This window comes from Zalophus californianus, chromosome 16 (genome assembly GCF_009762305.2).
Source record: "Zalophus californianus isolate mZalCal1 chromosome 16, mZalCal1.pri.v2, whole genome shotgun sequence".
Lineage (NCBI taxonomy): Eukaryota > Metazoa > Chordata > Mammalia > Carnivora > Otariidae > Zalophus > Zalophus californianus.
The window spans coordinates 5,808,289-5,833,554 of NC_045610.1; the positions used below are offsets into that span (position 1 = coordinate 5,808,289).

General features: G+C 49.0%; 1 protein-coding gene across 1 annotated transcript in view; it reads left to right on the forward strand.

Annotated features, from left to right (window-relative positions):
- Nucleotides 1-25,266, forward strand: part of LOC118356381 (dynein heavy chain 9, axonemal-like) — a 148,573-nt gene that overhangs the window by 650 nt on the left and 122,657 nt on the right. The window contains exons 2-7 of the mRNA XM_035724677.1: nucleotides 9,245-9,441; nucleotides 11,380-11,535; nucleotides 12,579-12,709; nucleotides 17,123-17,334; nucleotides 18,910-19,143; nucleotides 24,831-24,998. Of these exons, the coding sequence (XP_035580570.1) occupies nucleotides 9,245-9,441; nucleotides 11,380-11,535; nucleotides 12,579-12,709; nucleotides 17,123-17,334; nucleotides 18,910-19,143; nucleotides 24,831-24,998 (1,098 nt within the window). The remainder of the gene's footprint in view (nucleotides 1-9,244; nucleotides 9,442-11,379; nucleotides 11,536-12,578; nucleotides 12,710-17,122; nucleotides 17,335-18,909; nucleotides 19,144-24,830; nucleotides 24,999-25,266) is intronic.

The following is a 25,266-nucleotide window of genomic DNA, read 5'->3' on the forward strand; positions in this document are numbered from 1 at the left end:
AGTCAGGAGGAGGTTGGAGTCTGAAGGGTGCCTGGTGGGTCCCGACCATTCTGTAGGGCGCCCTATCTCTTAATCCCTCCGTAAACTGGCGCTGGGGAAGACAGGTAGTGGTGAACAAGGGGGCAACTCTCTGGGGTCAGCGAGGCAACGGAGGTGAAAGACTATCCACAGTGCTTACCTACGGAGGGGAGTTAAAGGGAGAGGTGGTTTGGTTTTGATTTCATCTCATTCATAAATCACAAAACCATGTACCCAGTGTCAGCCCTGTGCCAAGATAAGAAATTGAGGCATCCGGTTGGAAATGTCCAACAGGCGTTTGGAGGAGTCTGCCCGGAGCTCAGGGAGGAAGATCTCCGGAGATGTGGATTAGAGCGTACCTCTGTGACACTGCAGCCCAAGCTTGGAGAGTGCCGGAGGTTTCAGAGAAGGTGCTCCAGGCGAGATTCTTGGGACATTTAGACCTTTCTGGAAGGGGAGTAAACTTCCCTGTAAGATGAGTGTGTGTGTGTTTCGGGAGGCTTGATGCCCTGGATCCTGCAGCTTACAAAACAAGTATTAAGGGAGTACTGGTTATATGACGTTTTGTGTGATAGAGGCTATCGGGAATACCGAAGAAATAGAAGACAAGATCCCACCCATGCAATTCTATGTATAAAATATTTAAAAGTCCTATGACTGGGGTGGAGGTAGAACTCACTTAAAGTTGGCCACAGCGCTGGAGCCAGGTCCTGGAGGCTCCCTGCTGGGCCAGATATTATTAGTCCTTTAGTTGCTTTATCAGAAAGCCCTGGGGAGGGGGAAATCCAGGAAAGGGGCAGGTGGTAACAGAGTCGCCCTGGGTGGGGGGAGGTGAGCGCAGAGAAGCTAGGGTTCTCAGTAGACAGGGATGTATTTCAATCTTTTAACAACTGCAGTGGTAAAGCCACGCATTGTCTGAGCACCATCACTGCAGAGGTCCAAGCTTGGATCACATCCCCTCATGAATGATGATGATAGAAGGAAGTGGCATTGTGTTCGGAGGATAGAGACATGCGTGTAGTAGAAGAAGGATTAGGGGACATAGACATCAAGGTAACTTTCAAGGTCCTAGGAGCAGATTGAACAAAGGTTTGGACACAGAAATACACTTAGTATGTGTGGGGAATGGCAGCCCCATCTCAGAGTTGCGTCACCGCCCAAGGACATGTATCCAGCAAGCAAAAGTAATTTAAAAAATAGTTCAAACCCTCAAGTGTTCCAGAATGTTCAGTGGTGCATTAAGAGAGACTGGAAACAAACTGAATGTTTATCCATAGGGGACTGGGTAAATGAATTAAGGTCCATCTATAATTAAAAGGAATGATTGCCATGGAACAGTCCTTAAGATAATTTGTATTTATTGTGGCAAAAAACCAAACCAAAACAAAACAAGACCCCACAGCAGATAAAATTCACTCTCCCAACCATTTCCAAGGGTCCAGTTGCCAACCACACACACTGTTGTGCAGCGAGTCCTCAGGAGCCCCCACCATCCTGCATGACTTAATCTATACCCACTAGACAACTCCCTAACTCCACCTTTCCTCAGGCCCCTGCACCCATCATTCTACTTCCTGTTCCTATGAACTTGACTGCTCTGGGTACCTCATATAAATGGAATCATGCAGTAGGTGTCTTTTTGTAACTGGCTTATTTCATTTCGCATCATGTCCTCAAGGTTCATCCAGGCTTGTACCATGTGAACAGAATTATTTTCCTTCTTAAGGCTCAGTACTATTCCATTGTATGTGTATACACCACATTTTGTTTATCCATTCATCCATGGATGGATGTGTAGGTTGCTTTCACCTCTTGGCTATTGTGAATAATGCTGCAATTTAAGATAATTTTTTTTAAAAGATGCAGAATTATAGTACAGTATGCTACCATTTCTGCTAAAAAGAGAAGGGAGGGAGGGAAGAAGGAAGGAAGGAGCACTCATTAACAGAGTAATCCACAGGCCCGAGAAATGAGGTAACTGAGGTACAGGGGTAGGTAGAACACTTTTTTTTTTTTTTAAGATTTATTTATTTATTTTAGAGACAGACAGACAGAGAATCTCAAGCTGTCTTCCCACTGAGCAGGGAGCCCGATGTGGGGCTCGAGGTCCCAGGACCCTGGGATCATGCCTCGAGCTGAAACCGAGACTCGAGATGCTCAACCGACTGAACCACCCAGGCGCCCCCAAAATTATTTTTAGAATACCTTCAGGCCTTAGGATTTCTCAAAGCCTCCAACAGCATCTACCATGTACTTCTTTTACACACCCTAAAGCTGATTGTGCTGCTTCAGCCCCCTGTTCCCCTCCTGCCCCCTCAGCCCCCCTTTCCCGGCCCAGTGCTCTGCCCACTCGCCTCTCTCTGTGGACCAGCTTGGCTCCCCTCATCCTCCCACACCCCACTCAACAGCGCGAGGAGCCCACGTGACTGAGAAAAGTCCTCCCGTGTTCGCGGGGGGGCGGGGTGTGATGTCAGTGAGGGGAAGAAGCTATGAATTTCAACACCATCTCCTTACACTAGTACAGGGTTTTTAAAAAATGCATCCAAGAGATGTTTCTCAGAATTGACAAAACTTAGGGACTAGATCCCTCTTCTGCGTGTCTTCCTCCTCCCAGCCGCATCATTCGCTGCTGCCAGGTTATTTTCTCAGAGCTCTGAGACTTGGATGCCGTTTCAAAGTTTTGTGTTTCTGGAGGGGGAGCATGGGATGTGGAAACTGGGCCTGAGTTCGCATCCTGGTTCTGTGAAATGCATCAGTGTCTTGTGACCTGTCAGCAGGATTGTCCTGAAATTTAGAAGGAATATATTAGGGCACCTGCAATGGTGTGCTAGGCTGTAGGCATGCCCTAAGGGACAAGCATTATTGTCACCTACCCTACTTAAAAGCGTCCTCCCTTCTCTGGCCCATCCTGATCATCTTGCCCTGACCCATCACTGCCCTCCCTGGAGGAGAGCTGTATTCCCCCACAGCCCTTCTGTCTCTGAGCCTGGAGCTGGGACGGGGGTCCTCGCTCCTCGATCCATGTTGGAAAACCTCAGTTTGGATCTTATGTCACCAGACAAAGCCACCCTCTCCCCTCATTGCTGCGTCATGTGCTGATGGCACCGTCCCCGGCTCACTGGGGCTCTTTCCAACATCCCTCCTGCCTTAACACATGGCTACTTCATCAGACACATGAACGATCTTTCCGATAAGCTGGCCTCTAGGATCCTTGAACCTCCCCCCCCAGCGATCTTGTCCCCCTCCCTACCTTCCCGTGGCCATTCCCAGACCTCGCACTACCAGACCACCCCCTCGTGATCCAGTTTTATGCGCCTCTTTCTCTGACCACGACGTGTGTCTTCCAGCTCACCTCCCCCAACGTCCCACTACCCCAAGCCTCTGATCCATCCGTCCTGCCACCTTCCCGCTGTCTGACTCTGAACCCATGTGCTCTCCCCCACCCAGCTTGGGTGCATCATCATCATTCCCTTGCCTATGCTCCTGACTCACTGGCTTCTGCTTGTTTTGTCGTATTCATTTGGCAAAACCATTATTCTGATGAGATCCAACCCTCTGTCTGTTCCACATCTGCACCCTTGAAGCCCGTGGGGCCAAGAAAAACCAGCCGGCTTTGCTTTAAATTCATGACCGTGAACCTGTGATAGGCCTTTTGTTTCCCAGCTGACACCCCAAACTTCCCATCATTTTCTTGCTTTTCTAGACCACTATTACACACTTTTGTGCCCCTCAAATGTCCAAAATGTCTATCAGCCTCACTCTATGATACTTTTGCTTCTTCCTTGGGTTTTAGAAATGGAAATAATGGACTAAAACTTCCACAAATGCTTACATCCATCCCATGCTGCCAATACCCATGCTCATGCTCCCCCACCATCCCTCCCGTGGCTACAGGTGGACTGTCTGCTGTCATCTGGTGGCAACCCCAAGACTCAAAACTGCCACTTTTGCTCTGAATTCCACCTGTTCTCATCTCCTTAAAGAGATCACGCCAACAATTCTTTCCTCGCTCCTACATTTTTTTTCCCTTCCCCACTAGCTAATTCCCGTCAAACAAAATCCTCGTTCCTCCCGCCAACTATCATCCCACAGAAGAGGTCCCCTCTACAGCAAAACATCTAGAAGATGTACCTGCCTTGCTGTGCCCCTTTCTTTTCCTGTTTCATCTGCCAGCCACCCCCACATTGCATGGAAGAGAAAGTAAAAGACTTGTCAACGTCGCCAGTGACCTCGACTTGGCTAAATCGCATGACCCTTTATCAGTCCTCTTCCTGACCTGTGCGCGGCATTCGGCACAGCTCGTGATGACCCGCTCCTCCCAGAAGCCCCTTTCTTCACTTGGTTTCCAGGATGCCAGTCTTCTAGGTTTCCACCTGTCAATCACAATGGCCCCTCCTTTCCATTAATGGTACTCCCTCTTCCTCCCAGCTTCCTAACATTGGAGAGCCCTGGGGCTCACTCCTTGGACACCCTGTCTTCTCTATAGAATCTCAGTTCCTCGGAAGCACTGGTTCACCTGCAGAGTTTCACAGACCATCTGGATTGGACTGCATTTATTATCTCTAGGCTTTGCTTCTCTGAATTCCCAACTACCTTAACCAACTACCTACTCAATGTCCCCTTTTAGAAGTCTAACAGGTGTATCAGATTCTAAGGTGTCCGAAAACACATTCCCGGTCTTCCCTCAAGAATGGACTCTACCCTATTCTTCCCCACATCAGTTTATGGCAGCTCTGTTCTTCCTGCTCCCCAAGACCCAAACCTTGGAGTCATCCTGACGCCTCTTTTTGGCCTCACAAGCCCACAACAAATCCATTAAGAAATCATATTGACTGACATCAAAAGGAATGAGATCTTGCCATTTGCAACGACGTGGATGCAACTGGAGGGTGTTATGCTGAGTGAAATAAGTCAATCAGAGAAAGACATGTATCATATGACCTCACTGATATGAGGAATTCCTAATCTCAGGAACAAACTGAGGGTTGCTGGAGTGGTGGGGGGTGGGAGGGATGGGGTGGCTGGGTGATAGACATTGGGGAAGATATGTGCTACGGTGAGCGCTGTGAATTGTGTAAGACTGTTGAATCACAGATCTGTACTTCTGAAACAAATAACGCAACATATTTTAAGAAAAAAAAAAGAAAAAGAAGAAGATAGCAGGAGAGGAAGAATGAAGGGGAGTAAGTCAGAGGGGGAGACGAACCAGGAGAGATGATGGACTCTGAAAAACACACTGAGGTTTCTAGAGGGGAGGAGGGTAGGGGGATGGGTTAGCCTGGTGATGGGTATTAAGGAGGGCACATTCTGCATGGAGCACTGGGTGTTATGAACAATGAATCATGGAACACTACACCAAAACAAATTATGTAATATATGGTGATTAACATAACAATAAAAAAATTAAAAAAAAAAGAAATCATATTGGCTGAGCCTTCAAAATGTATATAGAACCAAACCCTCTCTTGCTATCTCCTCCATTACCGCAGGTGCCAAGCCATTGTCTTCTGTATTATAGCAATGACTTGCTAACGCATCCCCCCTTTTCACTTTTGGCCCCTCCAGTCTATTCTTAACACAGCAGCTGGAGTGATTCTACTAAAAAAAGATGGCAGACTATTTTACTCTCTTCGCTCAAAACCCTTCCATGATTTCCATTCCTCTGAGATTAAAAATCAGAGTCCCATAGGCAGGGCTACGTGAGGTCCATCCCCTTTTACTGACCACTGCTGTTCTTGCTCACCCAGTTCTAGCTTCACGGACCTCCACAGTGCTCCTTGATCACACTAGGCAGGCTCCCATAGGGCATTTGCACTGGCTGTTCTTTCTGTCTATAATGTACTTCCCCCAAGGATCTGCACAGTATTCTCCCTATCTTCCCATCTTTGTTTAAATGTTACTTGTCAATGAAGCCTACACCAATCACTCTGTTTATCATTATAATCTCTCCAGTGCACACTCCTGATCCTCTCACCTGCCTTATTTATTTTTTTGCAGAATGTTTTGTTTATTGACTGTCTCTCCCCTAAAATATAAACTTCATTAGATCAAGAATCCTTGTCTGACTTCTTCACTGATGTACTTTCCCAGCATCTAGAGCAGGACTAGCATGTAGTAGATGCTCAATAAATATTCATTGAGTAAATGAATGGGTAGCTTTTCATTTCATAGCAAGTTCATATTCATTATTTTCCTATCACTCAAAGCCCTCAAAAATCCAACCCTGAGCCTACTTATCACTTTTTCTTCCTATATGCCAGACCCTACAGAGGACAGTGGGTATAAAAAGACCAGATGAGGGGTGCCTAGGTGGTGTAGTCAGTGGATGCATCTCACTCTTGGTTTCAGCTCAGGTCATGAACTCAGGGTCATGAGATCAAGCCCAGGGTCGGGCTCTGTGCTCAGCACAGAGTCTGCTTGAGATTCTCTTTCCTTCTCCCTTTGCCCCTCCTGCATGTGTCCTCTCTCTCTCTCTCAAATAAGTAAATCAATATTTTTAAAAAGACCAGATAAGATAAGACCCCTGCCTTTGAGATCCTAGGAATATTCCCGTTCATCTTCTCTTTCCTGTTAGGCCTTCTGCCCTGGGTCCAAGAGCGTCCTTTCTTATCATGAATGAGTAGAGCTCAGTTTGTAACGTTTTCTCTGTTGGCACTCTCTACCCGCCTGTCCTTGTAAGTTCTCAGTTCAGCGATGGTTTCCAGATATAGCCTGCAAGGGTCAGCCCCTTAGACTTCTCCTCCCGGTTCCAGGTACTCTGTTTCATAGCCACATGGACTTTTTGATCATATATAGAATCCAACTAACCAGATGAGTCTTTATTTTTATTATCTACTCAATTATCACATTTCCTGATGATCTGGTTTTTTTCTTTCTAGTATTCTTTTCCCTTAGCTGTGAGATTTGACAGGCAGAGGTTCCTAGTAAGTTACATTAACTACAACTTTTTAAGTTGCAAGTGATCAAAACCTCCACTTAAAGTAGCTCGGAGGGCGCCTGGGTGGCTCAGTTGGTGAAGCGTCCGCCTTCGGCTCAGGTCATGATCCCGCGGTCCTGGGATCGAGCCCCGCATCGGGCTCCCAGCTCAGTGGGGAGCCTGCTTCTCCCTCTCCCACTCCCCCTGCTTGTGCTCGCATTCTCTCTCTCTGTCAAATAAATAAATAAAATCTTTACAAAAAAAAAAAATAAAGTAGCTCAGAAAATTCAAGAGCAGCCTGATTCAGGAGCTCGAATGAGGTCATAGGACTTGGTCTTTCTCCATCTTTGAATGGTCTCTTCCCTGTATTGACCCTATTCTGAGGCTCCATAGGGTAGCAGGATGGCTACAGTTGCTCCAGACTGATAGAAAAGAGAATTTCCTTTCGTCAAAAAGTTCAGATGAGAGACTTTGGCCCCCCTCTCACTGGCTCAAATCCGTTGACATCCCACCGTGGGATCTAGAAATGAGTACCAAAGAAAAAAAGAGGAGCTATATGAGGTGGCCAGAACCCCAACCAGTGTTCACCCTACAGGTAGATTCAAGATCCTCAACTCGGTTTAGTTCTTTAAGATGCCCCGTCATCATCCAAATGGCCAACAGGCACATGAAAAAGTGCTCCACATCGCTCGGCATCAGGGAATCCAAATCAAAACCTCATGAGATACCACCTCACACCCGTCAGAATGGCTATAATTAACAAGTCAGGAAACGACAGATGTTGGCGGGGATGTGGAGAAAGGGGAACCCTCCTACACTGTTGGTGGGAATGCAAGCTGGGGCAGCCACTCTGGAAAACAGTATGGAGGTTCCTCAAACACTTGAAAATAGAGCTACCATATGATCCAGCAATTGCACTACTGGGTATTTACCCCAAAGATACAGATGTAGGGATCCAAAGGGGTACGTGCACCCCAATGTTTCTAGCAGCAATGTCCACCATAGCCAAACTGTGGAAAGAGCCAAGATGTCCATCAACAGATGAATGGATAAAGACGAGGTGGTATATATACACAATGGAATATTATGCAGCCCTCAAAAGGAATGAGATCTTGCCATTTGCAACGACGTGGATGGAACTGGAGGGTGTTATGCTGAGTGAAATAAGTCAACCAGAGAAAGACATGTATCATATGACCTCACTGATATGAGGAATTCTTAATCTCAGGAAACAAACTGAGGGTTGCTGGAGTGGTGGGGGGTGGGAGGGATGGGGTGGCTGGGTGATAGACATTGGGGAGGGTATGTGCTATGGTGAGCGCTGTGAAGTGTGCAAGACTGTTGAATCACAGATCTGTACTTCTGAAACAAATAATGCAATATATGTTAAGAAAAAAAAAAGAAGAAGATAGCAGGAGAGGAAGAATGAAGGGGAGTAAGTCAGAGGGGGAGACGGACCAGGAGAGATGATGGACTCTGAAAAACAAACTGAGGGTTCTAGAGGGGAGGAGCGTAGGGGGATGGGTTAGCCTGGTGATGGGTATTAAAGAGGGCACATTCTGCATGGAGCACTGGGTGTTATGAACAAACAATGAATCATGGAACACTACACCAAAAACTAATGATGTAATATATGGTGATTAACATAACAATAAAAAATTATTAAAAAAAAAAGATGCCCCGTCATACCACCTGCAGACAGATGGGCATCCTTACCTTCATTTGTCCTCTATTTTGCCTCCAGCCCCTGTGACAGTTTCAATCACCTCTTATCCACTCCGTTAATGAGGGAGGGGCTCCTGCCCAAGAGTTCTGGGGCTGGCCGAGCACACAACACTGGACCGATGAGACTGACAGCAGTTTATTAGTCACACACACTCCCAGCTCGGAGGAGGCTGCTGTGTCCCTCAGGGTGGCACTTGGGAACACAGTGAACAGCTGGAAGCTATGGGAGGCAAGCTTGGTAGGATCCCAAGGCTGGGATGCCCACTGGCTCCTGTGGGGGGATGGGATCGGCTTGTTGGAGGAAGCCCTCTACTCCGAAATAGCAGCACCCTTGCCTGTCCCCCTGATGAGGAGGGCTGTTTGGCTAATCCCCAGGAGCTGGGTGGGCAGGGAAATTTGCCGGTAGGCTATTCGCGACCCTCCGATTTTGCCAGGTGTCCAGGCAGTACATAACCTTGGTTCTTAGTTGTCAGCCCTACAGCACAGGGACCTGCAAAAGGTTTCTGGGCCTTTCTCAGATAGTCCTTCTTTAAGGTCTCCAAAGAAGAATGCCCACCTTTGTTGCCCCCTGCACGTCCGTTCCAGGTGGTTATCCCCGTCCTGGCCAATGAGAAGAACCACCTCGACTGGCCCCACGTGGTCTGTCAGGACGTCCAGAGGCACGCCCACAGCCTCCAGTGTGACCTCCTGGTTCTCCTAGAGCAAGTGAAGGGGAAAACCTTGCTGCCTCTTCCAGTGGGTGCAGAAAAACTCGAGTTGGCGGCTTCTCAGAGTGAGACCGTGTAAGTAGCACCAGCCTGGCCATCTGAGCCTCTGCAATTCAACTCGGGAGGGGCTGCTTTACCGGAATGTGGTCCTTGGTGACTTTTCTGTTCCAGACCCTGCGCATCTCCTCGTTCCACACACCAGCCTGTTTGCCTAAGCATCCCCGGGCTGTGTGTTTTCTGCTGATTACCACCCTTGCCCCAGTCCCTCCCCCTGAAGTGTCTGAAGGCCATCGGAATTATTTCAGGGCTGAGAGCAGCCACACCGATTTCAGTATTCTGCTTATCAGGACAGTGGCTCATCATTGGCAAGGACCCAGGGCCGGGCTGGGAGGCAGCCGCACCTCTTCCCAGCATTTACGCGGCATGTAATGTCACAGAACTAACCCTGGTGGCCCTTGCTATGGCTCCATACGCCGCTCCCCCTGCAGTTCAACACTTCTGTCTGGTCTTGGGGATTTTTCTTTCTTTTTTTTTTTTTTTTCCGAACAGAAATAAATCTGGCTTCATGGAGACTTGAAGCCCACACCTCCCGTGCCTGGGTGGGCATTAAAACCTCAGCCTCTTCTCCTTTGGGGGGTGAGATCCTCCCTCAGTTCTGAGAAAGCTTTGCTTCTGTCCCATGGGGATTTTTTCCCTTTTCTTTTAAGCCAGCCTGTGTATCTAAATGATACATCTTTTTTATCTTCTACCCAGCACTTCTGTGTCTGTGGCAAGAGACCACCTTCCTACGTGAGCGTGGTCTGCCATATTGCCAGGAGTTTGCAAATGCATTGCCTCAGGGCCCGTGATTTGATCTGGAGAAAAAGTTAACGCACGGGATGCCAATGTACTTTTGTAATGACTTTTCGCTATTGGAAGTAACTGGCGACATATATAATTTGAAGCAATTTCCCAGTTAACTAGAAAACATAATGTGGTTTAATAAAAAATATTCAATTTTCTAAGTAAATAAATTCAAATTACCCTTTTCCTGTTCCTTTTATATTTTAACATAATAACATCCAGTGCGTGTGTATGTAATCATCGCTGGGTTGGTCTCGCTTTGTTCAATTTGATCATTTCCCAGAAGGCTGGATCGTATTTCAGGGCGGTGCATATCTTCTCCTTTCAATACCTTCCATAATCACTTGTGCCGTATCACCGCTCAGCAAATATGAATTAAATTAAGCGAAGGTGGGCATCCGACAGGACAATGTGGATGATAGATTCTTTCTCTGTGTCACTTTTGTCCTGGGTTCATGGCATGACCTGCTGTCCATGGAAGCTTTGTGGAAAGACCACCAAAATGGGTTCTGGATGCTCACTCCCTTCCAAAACACCTCGAGTTTTCTTCACTTATTTTGGAAAAGCGTTATGAGGGGGAATGCTGGTTCCTCAGCATTCTGGAAAGGCAAGGACATCATGAAATCGCCTGTGGTGTTCACACAGCTGATGCTCTGCCTTGTGGAGGATGGAGCCTGACTCCTCTTGCTGCCGAAGGCAGAACTCAGACCAAGTGAGGGAACTGGCAGAGAGGCAGATGTGGTTCAGGGTGGAGACCGACTTTCTCCCCAGACGAGCTGATCTACTAAGGATCGCACTGCTTGGTCAAGGAGGGAGCTTGCTGACATGGGTGGCGCTCAAGCAAGGGGTGGATGGTCATCTGAATATTTTCTGGCCAGCGTATTCTAGCAGTGATGAAAAGGCTCGGCGGGATTAGTCTTCAGGAGACTGGTGAACCCCCAAACCTTGAAATAATCATGTACACGTGCACACGTTGGCATTTTGTCTGAGGAGAGAGGAGCTGTATTTTTTCTTATTGACCCCATATCAGAGTCTGTCCTCCATCAAAAGCTAAGAATGCCTGGCCAAGGTAGATTTTTCCTCCTAAAAGACTTGGAATTCTGCTTGGGGGGGCGGGGGACACCCAGAGTTATTTCCAGTATCCCGGGAGATTCGTTGTGTTTTTCACAGCTTGGACTGCGACAAGTCCATCATCTATGCCCTTGAGTCGGCCGTGATCCAGTGGAGCCGCCAAGTCCAGCTGGTGCTCAAGAGAGAGTCTTCCCAGTCACTCCAGCAAGGGGAGAGCCCCACCCCTAAGGCGGAGTTGGAGTTCTGGAAAAGCAGGTAGGCGCATGCTCCAGTCCTCGGGCGTAGATGTCTTCCAGAGGACAGTGGCCTGAGGGGGGCGCTGTCAGGGGCATTCCCTGAGTCTGGTCCCACCCCCAGCTGTTTCTCCTCACCCCTGGGGTGCGCAGGCAGCTCAGTGTTTCCTGTGCACCGGAAGATACTCACTTTCCCCGAGTTTCAATAGTCGCCCCTCCGTTCTTGAGCTCCGGTCTGTCTTCAGACATTGCTTCAGAGGCGCTTTCAACCAAATGTAAAATTAATGAACTCTCTTTCCTGTTTTTCTTCTGCTCATCTACTCCCTCCTCGTTGGACAGTCCAAGCTCTATGCACACACGTTTTGTAAGGATCTGGAGAAAGAGAGAGGGGTTTTGGCAGTTGGCTGCCTGCACAACAGCCTTTTCTAGGTCCCAGCCAATCATCAGTAGGGCTGGAGAGCCCATCCTCCACGGTGTCCCAGCCCCATGGGATTCCAGAAAGACCCAACTGTTGCTTCTGCTCCTTCCACGCCCACCCCTTGACTCCCCCACTCCCTTGCTTCTCATTATCGCTGTGCTGCTTAATCCTTCACTCAAAAGGACACAGAAGGGTGTTTGAGGCAGATGTCCCTGTCCTGGCATTGGATGGGAGAGCATGTCCGTGCCACATGACCGGGCATGCCTGCCGGGCTCCGGCCCTGTTTGTGCCGCCGTGCTGAGATGCCCAGTCTTCTTGTTGCGTCTCTGACCATTCCTCTGACCTGCTGAGGAGCCCTTCTCCAGCAGCTCTGCTTTGACAACACCTCTCTCACCCCTGCCCCAAACCTGACGGCCGGAGCAAATGACCTCCAGCGGCCACGCTTCTGAGCCACCAAATGGTCACAGCCGCACTCCCTGCTGCTACCTCCCGGAGCTGTCCCTCTGAACCCCGTCCCCAACTCCGGCGTTGGCCCTCACCGTTCCTCTGTGGAAGTAGCTGGAGGCAGGGCTCCTCCTCTATCTGAGGGTGGGTCATCACAGCATGACCCCGGTTCCCTGGATTCACCCTTCTCCACGGTGTTGTAGGTCTGAGGATCTGGACTACATTTATAATCAACTGAGAGCCATAAAGGTGAGGGGCATGGCGACGCTCCTGGACAAGCTTCAAAGCAGCTACTTCCCAGCTTTCCAGGCCATGTTCAGAGACGTCCGAGCAGGTGAGGACCAGCCAGAATTTTCCTAGATACGTCGGAGGCGAATTTCCTATTTAGCACCGAATTATCTTCTCTCTCTGATTTCCCCAGCTTACCGTTCTTAAAAGCTCCCAACCTGACACAATCTAGCTTGGCAGCAGGAACACCAAGTCTGGAAGCAGGAAAGCAGCTCCCTTGGGCTCAGTTTGCATTGTCAGTGCTTTGTGACCTCAGCAAAGTCACCTAACCTCTCTGGGCTTTAGTGTGTAACTGTGGTTATGGCGCACACCCTTCCCGCGTAGGCTTCCCTGGGCCACCGTGGGATGATACAGTGAAGTTCTATTGACTGTATTGTACTGTACCCGTGCACGATGGAGTTTCTTACCTCTGGAATTCAGCTCCCTCCGCCCCCAGCTCCTTGAGAAGTCTCTGTGCCATTTCTAGTTCCATTCGCTTTTTCTGTTCCTGTTGTTGCATGGGACTGCGATTTCCTGGCCACGGGAGCACCAGACAAGATCGGCCCTTGTCAAAATTGCCAAGCCAGCAAAGTCTATAATTCGAAGGAGGTAAATTTTTTTCAGGGCTCCCTCTCCCCTCGTCCGGGCCCTTTGCTTCTTTCCTTTCTCCTATGAGACTTCCTCCAGTTCCTCAGCACTGTAGGTCAGAATGGGCTTTTGAAGATGTTCGCAACGTCATGGGATTTAAGCTTAATCCAAGCAGTGATTTTCAAACATTATTTTCTCTCTCAGAACTCTTTCTTCAAGCACAATCTTCTATGGAAGTCCAAAATATAAACCTAGTCAAGGCACTTTTGGTCCGTGAAAGAGGGGCATGTCCCGCGTCCAGAGCCCATTTTCGGCCCCAGCCCCACTGTCTCCTCCTCATGGAGTGGCGTTTGGAAACCCCTCAGCTAAAGGAATAAAGGTGCCAGTGGTGGGGTTCCTAACATATGCTGAATAACAGAGGAGAAGCTGGTATAAGAGGCTAGTCTTCGAGGTACTTTTGGGCCCCAAAATCTTACCACAGACGTCACTCTGCCGGCACATAAAGCTGGCTTGGAATGAGATCCCTCTTGGGGCCCCCGTTTATTGCTTCACTGAGAGATTTTGTGTCCCAGGGGAAAATCAACTGCTGTCCCCAATTTATACTTCAGTTCAGATGGGATGGGGGGTCCCCCAAAAGCGGGTGTGTGTCACTCCCGCTGTGAGAGATGATCACGGGAGACATATGGACAGACATATTTTACAAATGTGTTAAAGGCTGACTGTTTTTGGCAACTGATACCTGCCTTCCATTTGTGGTAGTGATTTGAAGTCTTCATCTTACATGATTTTATTCAGGTTAAAATGTGAGCCGACTTAGAGAAAAGCGCTAAGCAGGTAGTATTACAGGTTGCATGCAGACATGAAGGAGTCATGCAGATGGCTGAAATTCGAGGCTCTGAAATAAAGCTTCATGCAGTGAAAGTATATTTACGAGTTGGTTATTTAGAGCCCCATATATATTTTTCACATTAATGAATTAATAGACTATAATCATTCTCATTGATCAATAGTTCTAAAAGATTTGGTTTCCTGGGCGGGCTTCGGGAAGCTCTTTGCAGTAGAGTCTGCTGGAGATGACAGAAATGAGAAAAAACAATACCATCCTAATAGTAACAGATAAACACTACAATAAAAATAGAAATCCTCAAAGTATATATAACTGAATTCTGATGATGCAAGGAAAGGAATTTTTCTTGAGAGAGAGAGTGAGAGGTGCAGAGGGAGAGAGAGAATCTCAAGCTGACTCCCTGCTGAGTGCAGATACTGATGCAGGGCTCCATCTCACGACCCTGAGATCATGACCTGAGCTGAAATCAAGAGTCACACGCTCAACTGACTGAGCCACCCAGGAGCCCCCAAGGGATTTTGACTAGGGGTTTAGGCAAAGGCATGGTCAGAAATTTTGATGGGGTCTTCTGAGAATAAAAAGATTTTAGAGGGATGCCCGGCTGGCTCAGTTGGTGGCACATGCGACTCTTGATCTCAGGGTTGTGAGTTCGAGCCCCACATTGGGTGTAGAGATTCCTTAAAAATAACGACTTAAAGTTGTTTTTAAGAAGATTTTAGAGGCTGGCAAGTGATCTTCCCATTTCTAATTTAATTTCAGAGCATCTGTCTTGATCCTAGAAAGACCCACTGTGTGTCTTATTCCTATTAGTCATGATTAATTCTTTGGCTCACTGATGGACTGAAGGGAGGGAGAAAAGAGTATCCCTGGATCGGTGGGCATGAACTGGAAAACGGTGAAAAGGAACGAAGGGGGTTAAAAGGGTGGAGGCAACAATGTGGGAACGAGATTGTCAGAAGTGGAACAGGCAATGAAGACCCTTGGGCCACGGGAAGCAACAGGTCCTCGCCGGAGAGGTCTCATCTCTGGCCACCAGGGGGCAGGACTGGCATTGTACGGCCTGGCAGCCAATCAGGCTACTTGCAGGTGGACATGTGTGCAGGTCAGCATCCAGCGGTGGGCTGGAGCCAGCTGGGACTGGCCTGCGGTGTCTTGTGAGAGCCTGCTGTATGCAACTCTTCAAATCCCCCCTCCCAGCACTCACTCAGAGAAGTCGAGTTGGTAGCTAGAAATCAGACATGGTGGGAAGGTCGGCAATATCTATACCCCAGAAACTGGCAAATGCTACGTGTAGTAAAGGCTTTCGTCCCTGAAGAGCCTGTTGTCAATGACTGACCAGCCAAGCACTGGGCATCCCTCTGCAACTGGCTGTTTATATTTACAGTTTTCAAGAGGTGTGAGCCTAATGTTGTGCATTTGTTTCTTCACCTGCCTTGTGAGCCAAGTTGTGATCGCACCCCGGACTGGGCGAGCCAGCCCTCAATCCCGTGCCCTTAAACATCTGGGGAATGCCTACTTATAGGATTAAAGGATTAGAAGGTTTGACTTTTTGTAAAGGTATCATAAAGAGAAGTCTTCTCTGGCCTGACGTCCTGGGCCTCCTCTCTTGCGGCAGGTGTGAAAGCTAGAGCACATGCCCATTAGCATGGCTGCTAGAGCCGAGTACCTACCGACCCCACACAGTGGTCACCACCCCCCCTTCAATTTACCGTGATGTGGGACTTTCAAAAACTTGATTCGAATGCGACTTCCCACTTGGGATATAAACTACAAACGTATGCATCGCAGCTCCTGGTGGAGTGAGCCCCATAGCCATCAAGCCCCAGAGCCATCAAGCCAGGGTTCAACCCTGAAAACTTGGGGTGATCTTGCTTTGGCTCAGCCAGGCAGGGCTGGCTGATTCATGGGGAGAAGACCCTAGGCAAGATATGTAGGTTTTGATTTCTTCACTTGTTTTTTTCCCTAAGATTTACTTATTTATTTGAGAGAGAGAGAGAGCATGAGTGGGAGAGGGAGAGGGAGAATCTCAAGCAGACTCCCCGCTGAGCAGCTGAGCCTGACATGGGGCTCGATCTCACAACCCTGAGATCATGACTTGAGCTGAAACCAGGAGTCGGACGCTTAACTGACTGAGCCACCCAGGCGCCCCTGATTTCTTCACCTGTAAAGTGGGAGTACTGATGCTACTGCACAAGGTTTGCAATGAGATGGTTTATGTCTAGTGAGTAGAACAATGCCTAGCACACTGAAACAAAATAGTGTATATTTTGAGCTTCCTTTAGGATGAATGCAGAACTTCATCCACACAATATAACCTAAGACCATCTGGTCTTATTCGACAGTGCCTGATTATCTGCCCGGGAAAGAACCAGCCTTTATAAATCAGATCAGTTTCATTCAATGGGCTTTTGCGTTTCCTCTCAGTTGATCTGCAGAATTAGTCCCCAACACTACTGGGTTTCCTCCTTTCCCTCTCAGTCCCCACAAGGTGACTAACGAAAGGCACCTCTCTTTCCTTGGCTGTGTTCAAAGGAAATGGTGGGAGGTTGTCCCGGCTTTGAAAACCTTACCGTAATCAGTCTGTGCTCTTTCTCTATTCCCTGTGACTGCTCCTCGGTACCGGATTGCTGAGACACTTTATTAGCAGATATTTATCAGAGACATTACCTTTCATGGATCAACCTGCTCGGGTCCAGGGGCTGTGCTAACGGTGTACGGATTCTGTTTGTGTTGCTTTAGTCAGAACTTCCCATTTGAAGGCAGATCTTTCTGACTCTAAAGCTTGTCCTTCCTCATCTACTTTGGATGGCCTCAGACCTAGCAGGAGCAGAGTATCTTCTACATACAGGGCACTGGACTGGGGAAGCAGAGAAAGACAGAAGTCCAGATACGGGGCTTTTGTCAGAGAGACTTGTCGGACCATTATCTCAGCTGTCCAGAAATTCTAGACACTGCTCTGCAGGTCCTTCGGTCCCAGGCACCTGGGCTCCACTGGGTGGGTATGAGCCCCAAGCAGGGAACGTGACCATCTTCAATTCCTTCCAGCTCTGACAGAGGCACGGGACATCCGAACGCACCTGACGCCACTCTCCCGCCACCTGGAGCTCCTCGAGAGCCTGGAGTTTCCCGAGGTGAAGCCACGGCTGCGTCCCCTGCTCCACGTGGTCTGTCTGATCTGGGCCACCTGTGAGTCCTATCGCTCCCCGGGGCGGCTCACCGTATTGCTCCAGGAGATCTGCAACCTCCTCATCCAGCAGGTCAGCCGTTCCGGGATTCCTGACCATCTTCCCCGGGGGCAGGGGCTGGGGCGGGGGCACCGAGTCACAGGAAAGAGTAAAGGGTGCACTTTTTTCAGGGCAGGGAAATAATTATGGTCCAAAGGATTCTCACGCTTCAATTATTTTACTGTCACCACCGATAAGTTATAGAGGTGTCCTCAGCAGTACTGGTATATGTGGGAGGACCAGTCTTCCTTCCCCCTCTGCCCACGACTTGGGGTCAGGCAAAGGGTGGCCATGGTGAGTTTCAACCTCAATGCTCTGTGCCCATGGTCAGCGGCAAAGCCCAGCAGTTAAGAATGCTGCCTCCAGAGCCAGACGTCCTTGTACCAAATTCTGCATCACCATCTGTTCGCTGTGTGTGCCTGGGCAAATTACTCACCTCCTCTGTGCCTCAATTTCCCCACTGTGCAATGGCAAAAAGACGAGGACCTATCTGCATCCAGTGTGCCCATGCCATCCACGTGCTATGAACTCAGTGCCTGTGAGCTAGAGAGAGACAGCTTCTTGGACCACACACTCCACACTCCTCCTTAGGGACTCCGTTGCAACACCAACCAGCACAGCATAAACCTCAGGCAGTCTGTCTGTAAACAGAACTTGGGACCATAATGAGCCTTGGGTGATCTGCCTCCCAGATTGGCTTCTTTTACCTCTAAGGAGCTGGGACCCCGAGAACACAATGAACATATATAAAGAGTGATTGGTAACTAACATCTGCAGAGCACATTGCAGCCTGCCAGATGCTGTGACATTCGAGACCTTGCCACTTTCAGATGAACCCTGTGAGATGGGCAGGGAGAGCCTTATTAATTTGTTTAAAGATTTATTTAAAGATAAATTTATTTAAAGATAAAGATTGAGGAGGTTAACTGAGTCACCAAAGATCACCCAATCCAGGACCGGAAGCCAGTTGACTACTAGACCAGCACCCTTCCATCGCTGCCTGTTTGTCAGCCAGGATTCTTGTGGTTGGAAGGAAAAGAAAACCCAACTAAAACTAGCATTGACAAGAAGATAATTTATCAGTTCATGTACCCCAAAAGCCCGAGGTAAGGCTGGCTCCAGCCCTGGCGGACAGGAAGGGCTCAGATGACGTCACCAGGACGGGGTTATTTCTGTCCCACCCAGTGGCGGTGAAGGTGGTTGTCCTGATTCAGCCTCCTAGCTTTCCAGGTTCAAGGCTCTTGGAAACGGGTTCTCATAGAATTCTTGCTTTTGAATTACTTGACTATAGAAAGCCAATTAGTCACAAGAGAACACCCAGGAAAGAACACCTCCCCCAGCCCCAGCCCCAGCCGGCCCAACTGAAGTTCACCGTGGTCCCTCTGCTTGGCACTGGCCCGTCCCTGAGCCAATCCCACACAGTCTGGCTCGAGCCCAGGTCCCAGTCCACCTGCGAAACTGAGGATGGGGTCAGAGGTCTCCTAGAGGATGCTTCTGAAAAGTACTCCTTTGCCAATTATTCCATTCAGAGTCAAGGGGATGGGCAAAAATTGTAGGGTGCCCTGTGCCCGTGCATGCTCAGCGCCCCCTGATCTGTTTGCGTCCCAGGCCTCTAATTATCTCCACCCAGAGGGCCTCCTGAGAAGTGAGGTGGAGGAAAGTCAGAGAAAACTGCACATGGCCGTGGACACATTGAGCTTCTTCAAGCAGGGGTTTCAGGACAGAAGGGAGCATCTCTGTACTTACTTCAAAGAGAACCAGGAGGTCAGGCAGTGGGATTTCCAGTCTTCTTTGGTCTTCGAGCGATTGGATGGATTCCTGGGGCGGCTGCTCATGGTGCAGGTGAGTGTTCTCGTTCACTGTCAGGCTCCCGGCTGCACACAGGAGGAATCAATAGCAGGAGAAGGCGGGCAGACGAATGGAGGGGATCCAGAGAAGGGCAGACACAGAACCAGGGAATGTCACTGGGGCGTATTAAACGCCACGATGAATGTGAAACAGGTGTGTTAACTGGGAGCAGGAAAGAGGGCTCCCTAATCCAGAGGGGCTCTGGGAAAGAGGGGAGCATGAGAGGAAATACATATCGAAACTGGAGTAGGACTTCTCCAGGGAAAGAAGACGGGGAAGGGCATAGAGACAGAGAAAGTGTCTAAGCGAGAGAGCCAGAAGCTAGATCTTACGCGAGGCACACCTTAAATCCTTCACCGGATCGTGGAAAGTACAAATAATTGGCATCTAGCTTTACCCTAAGTACCTCCCGCTTCTCTGTCTTCCTCTTGGGATCAACCCCTTCCCCGCTGCTTGGCCCAGGGGACAGACCTGCTCCAACCTGCCCAGCCTGGCGACCAGCACCCCCTTGCAGGCTCTCCTCGCCCCCGGCAATGGAAGGGGAGCCCTGAGTCGTCAGGCCCTGTGCACACGCTAACGATATGACTTTGCATATACACAGCTATTCTAACATCGGGGCATCTCATCTGCTGGGTGTCTTCAGGAAGCACAAGCAGCGATGGCCACCGGTCTCCCAGGAGTTACCCTCACCAGCGGCTCGCAGGCTGCTCTCTCTCTCTGAATCAAGGGCACGGATGCATAAAAAGCAGTTGCCCCAGTTTAGTTGGAGGATGGCTTGAATGTCACCACGCTGTGTCTTCCTGCTCCTTCCCCTACGCCAGCCTCCTGTCCTTCGCTCTGGCTTCCCTCTCCGCTCTGAGGTCAGATCCCCCTCTTCTTTCCTCTTCCTTCCTTCCTTCCCTTCTGCAAGTTTCTTCTCCCTAATGTTCGCTCTGACTCATCCCCTTACCCTCCGGCCCCCCCATCGCTTCCCTCCTGGGCTCAGTGCAGAGGACACGGGGCTATTGATCTTCTGGGAGCATATTTCATGTGGCCCTGTAGTTAACATTCTGTGTATCTCTGTGATCAGTGCCCTTTTGAAACGGGATTAATCTGCTTCTTTCCAGCAAGAATTAACACGAACCTCACCTTCTTCATCTTGCTGTTCTAACATGTGGCCACCGAGACGTGGGCAGCAGGAATTAACAGATACACGAAGCCACGTTAGTGAAATGACACCCGTACCTTTACCTTTCTGCACGCCCATGGCCGGGGTTATGTTGTAAAAAGGCTGGCTTTTCATCCCTGCAGCTCCCTTGGATTTGTTCCCCTCTGCTTTGTATTGCTTTTCTCCCTGCTCTTTGGCACAGGAAAGTTTTATTGTGCAGATGGCCTCTTCCCTCTGGGCACCTGCTAAAACAAAAGTGGGGGCTGGGCGAGGAGGGGGCTGGGGGAGCTGTAAGTTGCTGAGCAGAATCCGCAGGTCTGAGCGTGCAGAGGGATTGTGTTCTCTCAGCTTAACCTCCCCCTCCCCCCACCCCCGCCCCCGCCAGGATACAGCTGAGCTCTGATGGAGCCAGCCCTCAGGGAGGGAAAGGAAGAACAGGAAAATGAAGCACTGACATGTTTCAGGAGCCTATCTCCTGCTCCGGCGGGCCGCCGACATTCAGCCAGAGCTGGGCATCCGTGCCCTCGCTAAGTGTGACTCGTAAACTCACTTGCCTGTGGTCCCAGGGCGCAGGGAGATTTGGCAGGCGTTTGCAGCCAGGGACATAGTATCTTTCCAGCAAAGTTGTGAATCTCCCAGGGAGCCCCGAAGGTCCCCATCCCTGTGTCCTGCGTTGAGAGGGTTTCAAACTGACTTGGGGCTTTTCTTTTGCCCTCATACACTCGATTATGCCTTTTTGTACCCAGTTTCTACCACCTGATCCCTACCTCTTTTTTTCTAAATAACCCATTTGGGTCAAATTATAACCTACCCCCCGTGCGTGAAAGGTCCTTAGTTCTTGGACTTTATGACTTCCTAAGGAAATCCCAAAAGTATATAAAATCTGCAATTGGAACAGTCAAAATTCAAAGGGGAAAAAGGGGTTCCGCTGCCTCTTGATTCCCTCCCTCACCCTGCCTCCCAATTTGGTGCTCCAGCGCGCGCGCGCGCGCGCACACACACGCACACACACACATGTGCACGCGCGCACACACACACACGTGCGTACACACACGCACAGTGCATATACACACACGCGCGCACACATGCACACACAGTGCGCGCGTGCACACGCGCACACGCACACACACACGCGCACACACACACACGTGCATACACACCCTGCGCGGGGTTCATTTTTGTGCCCTAGTCATGGAGAGCCTGCAGACCCCCTGTTTCTGTTTCTGCCTGCAGCCTCTTCCCTACAAAACAGTGTCCTAAGCAGCTTGGAGAGAACCTCATTTCTTTCATTATCAAATTGCTGTAAAGCTGTGATTCACTTGGAGACAAAATGATTTCCTGCTGAGGCTTTATGCGAGGTGATTAGCAAGGAGAGAGGTAATCAGCTGACCTAATATGCACCGAGTTTCTCCGCTCCTTCCACCATCTGCAGCCATTCTGCTGCCTCCTTCATTCTGAGCCTAATTGGGGCGGCTTCCCTTTCAGCCTGGCCAGAGCATGTGGCCACGTAGGAGACCATTAGCTGCATAAGGTCGGCCTCTGTCGAAAGGTAAAGAAAACAGTCTTTTACCCAGCGACCTTTAAGATTTTCATCTGTGAATGCCTGCTTTGTGCTCTCCCTTAATGAATTCTGAAGACATTTCTTTTAAGATAGGTGGCGTGACCTCTCCTTCGAGACCAGGCTTGTGTTTGTGGGGCTGGTCATTATCCCGGCTTTCGACTCCATGCCTCACGGGGCCACAGCACAAATGGAGCCCTCCCCCCCATCACCCCTATTAAAGGTTGCTCGTCGTTGCAAAGAATAGGGCCCAAGCGGGGTTGGGTGGACCCAAGGACTTCGGGCCCTTGATCCTAAGATATTTTTAAGTGTCAGTTAAGCCTCATATTGGCTTGAATTGCCTTTTATCTGTCTTGTGAGGATTTCTAAATAAACAACGAAGAGAACTGATGTTCAAATATGTTAAGAATCAAACTTGTAGTCAACCATCGTTACAAGGCATCTGTTTCCACAGTTGGGAGACAACTTTCTGCCTGATTCAGGAATCTTCTCTACAATGCCTCTGAGGTTATACTTCTCCTAAAATCCCTGCCGTGGTGGAGAGCTCACTACCTCTCTTAGTGCTCCATTCTATAGTCGGGCATTTCTAGCCATGAGACGGTTCTGTTTTATTAAGTGGAACCACATGAAACTGCCATTTCGGATAGGTCAACATGGTCAAGTACAAGACATGTTACAGATGCAACCTGCAAGTTGAGGCCAAATCCACTTTTTTTCCTCTTCCCTCATTTGCCTTATTTCTGCCCTCTGAGTAGGACCATGCTAGGTTCTGCCTTGCACTTGACCGAGGCCCTTCAAACACTTAAAGGCACAATCCCACCATGCTATGTAATGTTCTTTTCTTGTCTAATTTTTCTTATTTTCTCCAATTGCTCTGGAGTCCCTGGTTCCTAGGTTCTCTGCCGACCTGTCGCCTTCTGGAGGTGCTGTAGCTAAGTGCGAGTTTACAGATCATGTAGTTTTTCATTCAACAAATGTTTCTTCGGCGTCTAGGACTCCCAGGGGCTGAAGATACCATGGTATTCCTGGGGCCCAAGACCCTGCTTCAAGTATCCTTGAGACTAAAATAGTGCAACAAAATAGCATCTAGTTTTCCGATGTCATCAAACCTGTCGAGATGCATCTGTCTTTTAACGTGGTTAGAGAGTATTTTCTTCAAAAATTGAAAATGAAATTCCACGGAATTAGGAAATATAAGTATCCAGGTGACATTCCATAGCACAAATACCTTTCTCCTATCACACTGATTACAACTAAGCACTTTTTGAATGATTTGATTTACTATTTAAGTCAGTTTCATTTAAATCAAATTCATTCCTGTTTTCCTCCCTGTGTGTAAAGTTGAACCGTGTTTTTAAATAAAGACTGCCCCATTTCCCACCATCAGAGGCAAGAGCCCCTGGTCCAGGTGGATGTCTTCCTTCCTCTTCCTTGGCTGGTTCTCTCCTCTTCTCTCCTCCCCGACTGGAGCTGCTTGCTGACAAACATGCCTAAGCACAGCCAACTACAAAGGTTGTTAGATGGGCTGCCCCAGGCTTCGAGGTACCCTTCTGGCAACGTGGGTCAAATCAGCCCCATCTTAGCACTTCCTGGTGCCTGTGTCGCTATGACGGGACTTGGTGTCCCAGCGAGAGAGAAAGGAGTTGGGCAGGCTTTCACTAGGGCTGACTGGTCTACCCACAGTGGTGGCCCTTGGCAGCAGGGACTTCCTGGAGTGGAACCAGGACCCGCTGGGTTTTCTGCCCTGTAACACAGTGTTCCCTCTACCTGCTCTTCAGATTCCCTCAGGGTAGAAGGCCCCCTCTCGGGGGTCCACACCAAATGTGTGCCAAGACCACCCAAAGGGCATTATTGTCTTCCTCTCTCCTGTTGAAGACGTGTGCGCCTACACTGGAAGTTGTAACAGAGTCTTGGTTGGCAGGTTCTGTGATTTCAGATGGGTATTCGTGAGAGATAAATACAATCTGTCATGTTAGTGTGTTCTGGAGGCTCCTGTCAGACGAAGCGGCTCCTGGGGGCTTGGGAGGGGGTCCTCCCTGAGGCTCTGGGCTGTCCACCTGTCACTTAATTCTGACCACGGCGGGGACACTGCCCTGTCAATGACCACAGTGACAGTAATACACACTTACTGCGTACTAAGTCTGTGCCAGGCACTGGCCTAAAGCCTAAGCCAGCACTGACTTACTTCACTCCCACTATTATTACCCTGTTACAGATGAAGAAGCCCAACACAAAGATGTCACGTAATTGCCTCTGTCACCCAGCCGGCCACACGGGGTCCCGTGGCTGCAGACGCTGGCAAGAGCACCCTGCACTTGACTTTTCTCGGCGGGAGTGGTGGTGTCTCCCTCTTTGGCTTGTGCTAGAGACTATTTGGAGGGTCCGCTTTCCATCAGTATGCCCTAAGATAGCTGTCCTTCTAGAACTAGATGACACGCTCCCTTTGAAATGGATTTTTTTAAAAATCGGAAGTAAAGCTACCCATCACACAAATAATGTTGTTAAGTTTTATTATTTATTCGAGAACACGGAAAGAGGCTGAGGCATAAATTTGATTTTTTTTTTTTTGGTTTGTGTCAATTTTATTTATGTGTACTTTCTCTTTGTTTTGTTAGTGAGTTTCACCAAGGGTTATTTATACCAACCCAATCTGATAATAAGGTCCCGATACTAATCAGCCTTCATATTTTCCTAAGCAACCACCCGCCCCCCCATGATTTCTAGTCCTTCCTGATACTAATGTTAATGTTATCTGCTGCTGCTACTGTTGTTATTATTTTATTTTATTTTTAACCATTTTATTTATTTATTTGAGAGAGAAACAGAGAGAGTACAAGAAGGGGGAGGGGCGAAGGGAGAGGGAGAAGTAGGGCCCTGGCATCGTGACCTGAGCCGAAGGCAGACACTTCACCAACTGAGCCACCCAGGCGCCCCCTGTTGTTACCATTTTGACTATTTTGTGAATTGTCCCTGCAGGATCTCCTGAACACAGCCCTGGATTTCCACCAACTGGGAAAGCTTGAATTTAGTGGCATCAGAGGGAATGCCCTGAGTCAGCAGGTCCAGCAAATGTACGATGGATTTCAAGAGATGTACAGGGTCTTTTCAGAGTCCTCCTATGACTGCTTGGACCCCCGGAGCATGGTGAGGCTTGGAAAGGCTTACTTGTAAGCTTTTTTCTTTTTCTCAGATGCCTCCAGGCAGGAAGGTCTGGGTGTTTACTTGCATTTTCCCTGTGTATTTCCTATGGCCCTGGTTCCCGAGGGAGTCCTCAAGAGGAGGAAAGAGCCAGAGTTGCAGTGTCCAGGATCAAGGACACAAGAGCCCACATGTCACCTGTAGCTGGGGACATCTGAGACTTGTGGGTCCAAGCCTGCAGCAGGAAAAAAAGCAGCAAAAGTCAGTACAGAGA